The sequence below is a fragment of the Stegastes partitus genome, unplaced genomic scaffold, assembly GCF_000690725.1.
Source record: "Stegastes partitus isolate 25-593 unplaced genomic scaffold, Stegastes_partitus-1.0.2 Scaffold608, whole genome shotgun sequence".
Lineage (NCBI taxonomy): Eukaryota > Metazoa > Chordata > Actinopteri > Pomacentridae > Stegastes > Stegastes partitus.
The window spans coordinates 385,086-391,038 of NW_007578339.1; the positions used below are offsets into that span (position 1 = coordinate 385,086).

Genomic DNA, 5,953 nt, shown 5'->3' on the forward strand with positions numbered 1-5,953 from the left:
GCTGAATCTCTGACTGAAACACCAGGTTTACCTCATGTTGAATATCTCTTACACTGCAGGAATAATAGTAATGTCTCACTCTGGCCTGCACTCGCTGTTTAAACCAAAAGAAACTACTGTATAAGGTTTCAATGAGTATTTTTTAGATAGAAGCTGTTTTTACCTTGACGTGTTTCAACTGTCACTTCAGTCTTCCTCAGGAATTCCTCAGGATAAAAACAGAAACCTTATACCTGTCCTCAGAGTAGACAAAATGAACCTAATCCCGCTAAAGAAACTACTGGCCCAAAGACCTGCAGGGTGAGACAACCGTTGTCTCGTCTGTGGGCAACTACTAATTGCAAAATCTGCATCTCTTCTGTGATCAAATCTCCATTTTTGGGTGAACTAAATAAGCAAGAGTACACGTCATGTTTTATAACAGGGCGTTTATCTTTTGCTGAACAGGAAGCTTAAAAAAAAACCAAAATGGGATCACAAATTAAAAGTACGCCCTGTTCTCCTGGCATCACTTCACCGCTGCTTCAGCTGATGTTTAATTCATGGCCAACGATATTAAATGTGCCACTTAATTCCAGAGTTACACTCAGCAGTTTGCTAAACTCACATCTCCGACTATTCATCACAAACAAAAGGTAAACTCTGGATCATTGTTCTCGTTCGTTCTGTCTCCACCCAATTTGCTTTTTCCCTCATTTTTTTTGGGACGTCATCTGAAGACGCGTGAGACATGTTTCAGGCATTCCCCCTTTCCTTTATCTCTCTGTTTCCCGCTTCTTTTTTTCCTTTCCTGCCCACAGGTTTTGGGCACTTCGTGTTCACATACAGAATCCTGATGCATTGTTCGGAGCCTATGAACTTCCTGTTGTGAGCCGTGCACCGGGTGACTCATTAATTAGCACCGGAACCGCTGTTTTCACAGGAAGTCTGAGTGTACCAAGTAGTGCTAAAGGTCTTTGTTTGAGGGAAAAGTTAGCAAAAGCACCTTCTTTGCATACAATGACCTGCAATTATCCCTTCCGCCCGTGAAGCGAGGCCTTCATGTGCCGTGGAAAGGTTTGGGAGTTAATAGCTGACGACCAGAGTTACTCATCAGTATCGATCAGTGCTTGTACACATCAGGTTCATGACATTAGGTTGGTTCTTGTCTTGTTTCAGGGTTTTTTAGACACATTACATTCAACACAAAAGTAGAAAACAGGGTCAGCACCACATACTGAGGTTATAAGTAGAGAACAAAACCTATTATTAGGTGTGTCCGAAAAGTTCCAGGACTGGTTTTACATAAGATGTATTTCAAACCCAAACTACAAGTAATCCCCATGGAGTCTAACACACTTTCCCAGCCCTCTCTTCACGCCGCCATGCACTCCTGGAAGGATTATTCTCTCAGCTCCGTCGTCACAGCCATCTTGATGTCGTCCACGTCTTCTAAACGGGTCTCCTTGATGACCCCCTTGAGCTTGGGGAAGAGGAAACAACCCCACAGAGCCAGGTGGGGTGAGGAGGGAGGTTGCTCCAGCACGGAGATGTTCTTCTCAGCCAGGAACTGTGGGATGCTCAGGGCGTTGTGAGCAGGTTGCCATGGTGAAGCAGCCACAACTTGTCCTGCCACAACTCTCGCCTCATCTGAACGAAGCAAACGGATCTCTTTGTAGACGTGCTGGTTGATCGTCTGAAGGGGAAAAGTCGTAGTTGGTAGTTTGGGTTTGAAATCCATCTTTTGTGACACCAGTCCTGGAACTTTAATGACACACCTCGTATATAAAAGGGATGAAGATAATAAGGGTACAGTGACACATTCACAGTTAACGTGATGTTGACCGTAGTTCCTTCTGTCTTCAGAGTGAAGCACCAGGTGGAGTATCTGGGTCTGAAGGAAAACATCCGAGTGAGGCGTGCTGGCTACGCCTACCGCCGAGTCTTCAGGAAGTTCCTCAACAGGTATCACAGCTCAAACCCACCAAGTGGTCTTTATTTTTCACTGTGATTTCATGTGTGCTTGATCGTGTCCGACGAGACTCCAGGTGTGACGCCACCGATCCACACTGAATGCAACCTGTTACTTTATTAAAACAAACCACATTCACATAAACTCCTAATGTGAACCTCTTTATCTCTGCTCCTGATCCTCAGGTACGCCATCCTGACTAAAGAGTCCTGGCCAACGTGGCGAGGAGACGAGAAACAAGGCGTCCTTCACCTCTTACGGTCTGTCAACATGGACCAGGATCAGTTCCAGCTCGGTCGCACCAAGATCTTCGTCAAAGCCCCTGAGTCGGTACGTGTCTCCAGACTGTCACCTCTTCTGCTGAACCTTCGTAACGCAGCGTCTCCGTAAAGCAAAAACCTTGGAGGCCTGACTTGTACCGACGTGGAGCTGAAGTCAGGATATCAGCTGACATGCAGATTGTTCGCAGGGGGAAAACTCAACTCACCATTTTTACACTAAGCTCCATAAAAGGGCAGGAGTGTCCCAAGCCAGGCTCGGATCCTGGCTGCAGGGGAGGAGATTGAACCCGACCCTGGTACCACGTCAGCACTGAGTCAACACTGAGTCTGAAACTCAAACACAAGTACAGGCTGTGGTTGAGGCAGAGTTTGGTGGGACATCGTAAAGGCTTGTCTTTTTCCACCATAACTCCTCTTTTTTTTTTTTTTCTTATGAAAGCGCCGCTTGTGTGAAGCCTGAACTTGCACTTATTAACATTTGTACACATCGTGCTCGTGCACACACACACACAGATGTATGTTTGGAGGCTCACACACAGACATCTTAGTCCTAACTCCGGCCTTACAGCTGATCCTGAATGGCTTTACTTATTTATTGCAGCCTTGCACTGCCAAGAGCCCCCATCCCCCACAGCGCCGGACTGAGAGTCCAAGTCATCGAGGTGTGCTTATGAAACGCAAATATCAGGCAGGGCGGAGCGCTGAAATGAGCTGCCACGCTTCTCAAAACAAGCCTCTGTGTCCGATAAGACACTGACACCAGCTAATTAGCCGAATGACTGAGGCGTTTTTCTGCTGGATGTAATAAGTGAAGTTTGTTTGGCGCCAGATGTTGGACGAGTTTCTCCCCCCAGAGCGACGACGGACGAGCTGGAGGCCTTCGGGGAGCTGCCAGTTATCTGTGAATCAATTTAAAAATAATTACTTGTAATATATATCGTCAGAGGCTGTTCACACCTGCAAGATGACGTCTTGGATGTTTCCTGTATATTTTAGTTTGTCACGGTTAAACTGATGAGGGCTGAAATATAGTTTTCAATTAGTAGAGCTTAAAATAATATTAATAATTAGCAGGAATTCTGTGAAACAATTTGGTTTTGTGGTTGAAGAAAATCGCTTTTCTGGTTGTCGGACAAAACACGGTTTTTGTCGTTGTTGCCTTATTTAGCATTTATAAGCAATATACAGAGTTTAATAACACACTGTAATGTTTTAGTCATTTAAAAATGTGTGTTATTCAGCAGCCTCCACTAAATAGATTATTAAACACTTTAATCTACTATTATAGCGGTTTACTAACCATTTATTAAATATTGGCATAGTGCTCATAAATGACCACTTAATTAATTATACATCAAATAAATGTAATTTTAATGACAATAATCTAATAACAAGGCTCATTACTGCTGCCAGCGTGAACCAGGACACCACCTGCTGTTTGTCTTTCGGGAACTTTGATCAGTTTTCTAGAGAGAAACCACCGAAGCCTCAGCGATTACGCGTCTCAGCCGGTGACTCAGTTCGTTTCTGCGCTCGCAGCGTTTGTGGTCGCGGCTCGATCTGTTGTGTTGTGTTTTGGTGGTTTGTTCCTGTTCCGTCACACTGCAGCCCGTGTGGATGCCGGGCCTGGTACAGCCCCGGGCAGGATGTTTAGTCTGGCAGCGAGCGGGCAGAGAGGCTGATTGCGTGTCAAGAGGCCCATCAGGAAATGACATAGACTGGACAGAGGCAGCTCCTCGTGCAGGAGGCGCTGAAACAACCTAAAGAATGTGATTTCATAATGCAGTGGTTTAATTATGCAGAATGAGTGGTACACAGGACAACAAACATTTCCTCAAGTCTGTCTTAAAGCAACATCTAGTAATTAATCCTGTTCTAACTGGCCTTTAAAAGATCTCCTCCTATCTGAATATAAAGTTTATGTTAAAGTTATGTTAAATCATCAATCTATCAAAGTTACAGGTTTTTCCTACTTTCTGTGTTTTCTTTGCTGCAACAGAAGTCATTGTTGTAGAAAGATGGTGACATGATTTGTTGAATTCAAAACCTCGTATAAGTTTCACAGTTTTACACTGAAGTGACATTAGGAAGGCTCTCTTAAGCTCTTAAGACCCGAGCTCTTGTTTGGTATGCATTTTTTATTTCTCTTTGAGGAATAAAATGAAAAAATATAAATAAAATTAAAAAAAAAAAAAATTTATGTAAAAATAAATAAATAATTAAATTTAAAAAAAATGAACAATAACAAAATAATATTAATAAAATAATAATAAAAAACAAATTTTAAAGGGTAGGGTATGATATGAAGGCAAAGTAAAATAAAATAAAATAAAATAAAATAGGATAAAAATATAGAAAATATAATATAGAAGAAAGTCAACAAAATTTAATAATAATATAATAATAATAATAATAATATAATAATAATAATATAACCCAAAATGTCATGTCCACGCATGTCAACGCCAGATGTTAAGAGGTTAATGGCCTGCAATATTTACTTGTAGGACTCAACCTGACTGTTATTTCAAGACAGACTTGAAGAAATGTTCTCTAACGCTGCTCGTCTCTGCCTGTTTCATCTCATTTACACGTTTATTTTCCTTCTGCAAATTCACTGGTCAGTTGTATGTTTGAAAAAAAGAGAAATTTAAAAAAAAATTCCCATTGAAGTAATAAAATAGAAGGCAGTGAAATATAAACGTCCATTTTCAGTCTCTACAAACTGGTACTATAGAAGGAAGCCGGTTTGCTCTGCAGCTCAGTAGAACAGCACCAGGATTCAGGAGCTGAATTATTTAATCGTGAATATCCAAGCAACCAGATAACAAAGCCGACTGCACAGCACTCTAAGAAAACCTCCTTCTGACAGTGAAAAGCCATAAAAATGATCAGTGCAGGCTTTGTGTACTCAGTTGTTCTCAGGCATGTTCACTATGCGTCTGCGCTCATTCCTTCCATTCACTGCAGGTGTTTAGGTTCATGCACTCAGGTGTGTTTACTGTACGTCTCTTTGGTTCTTTATTTGTCCTGCAGCTCTTTCTGCTGGAAGAGACGAGGGAGCGCAAGTTTGACGGCTACGCTCGGACCATCCAGAAGGCCTGGAGGAAGTACGTGGCCCGCAAGAAGTATGTTCAGATGAGAGAAGAAGGTGAGCGAGGAGACGTCTGACCGCTTTAACGTCCGTCTGCTTCCGTCTCCGTCTCTCACCGTCTTGCTCTGCGGTTGTTTTTCCAGCTTCAGACCTGCTGTTGAACCGGAAAGAGAGGCGGCGACACAGCCTCAACAGGAACTTTGTAGGCGACTACCTCGGGATGGACGACAGGCCTGAGCTGAGACAGTTTCTGGCCAAGAGAGAAAAGATCGACTTCGCCGACAAAGTCACCAAATACGACCGTCGATTCAAGGTTGGTGTCGGTCCGCATGCAGCTTCTTCTTCTTTTTTATTTTTTTGGCTCAACAGCTGACAGAACACTCATGTGCTTGCTGTGTTTTTTCTTCTATGTTTAGGGGATTAAGAGAGACTTGATCCTGACACCAAAGTCTGTGTATCTGATTGGAAGAGACAAGGTGAAGCAGGGACCAGACAAAGGCCAGGTGACCGAGGTGCTGAAGAGGCGGATTGATGTGGAGAAGATCTTAGCGGTGTCTCTCAGGTACAAACTGCCTTCCAGTGCACGAATCCCTCAGGTCTGGGCCAGACTGGGCTGCTGTGTTCCCA

General features: G+C 43.3%; 1 protein-coding gene across 2 annotated transcripts in view; it reads left to right on the top strand.

The window, feature by feature from the left end:
* Positions 1-5,953, top strand: part of myo1ea (myosin IEa) — a 59,979-nt gene that overhangs the window by 45,239 nt on the left and 8,787 nt on the right. For both annotated transcript variants that reach the window (XM_008289354.1, XM_008289355.1), the window contains exons 18-22: positions 1,846-1,944; positions 2,137-2,281; positions 5,269-5,383; positions 5,470-5,639; positions 5,743-5,888. In XM_008289354.1, coding sequence (XP_008287576.1) covers positions 1,846-1,944; positions 2,137-2,281; positions 5,269-5,383; positions 5,470-5,639; positions 5,743-5,888 — 675 coding nt within the window. The remainder of the gene's footprint in view (positions 1-1,845; positions 1,945-2,136; positions 2,282-5,268; positions 5,384-5,469; positions 5,640-5,742; positions 5,889-5,953) is intronic.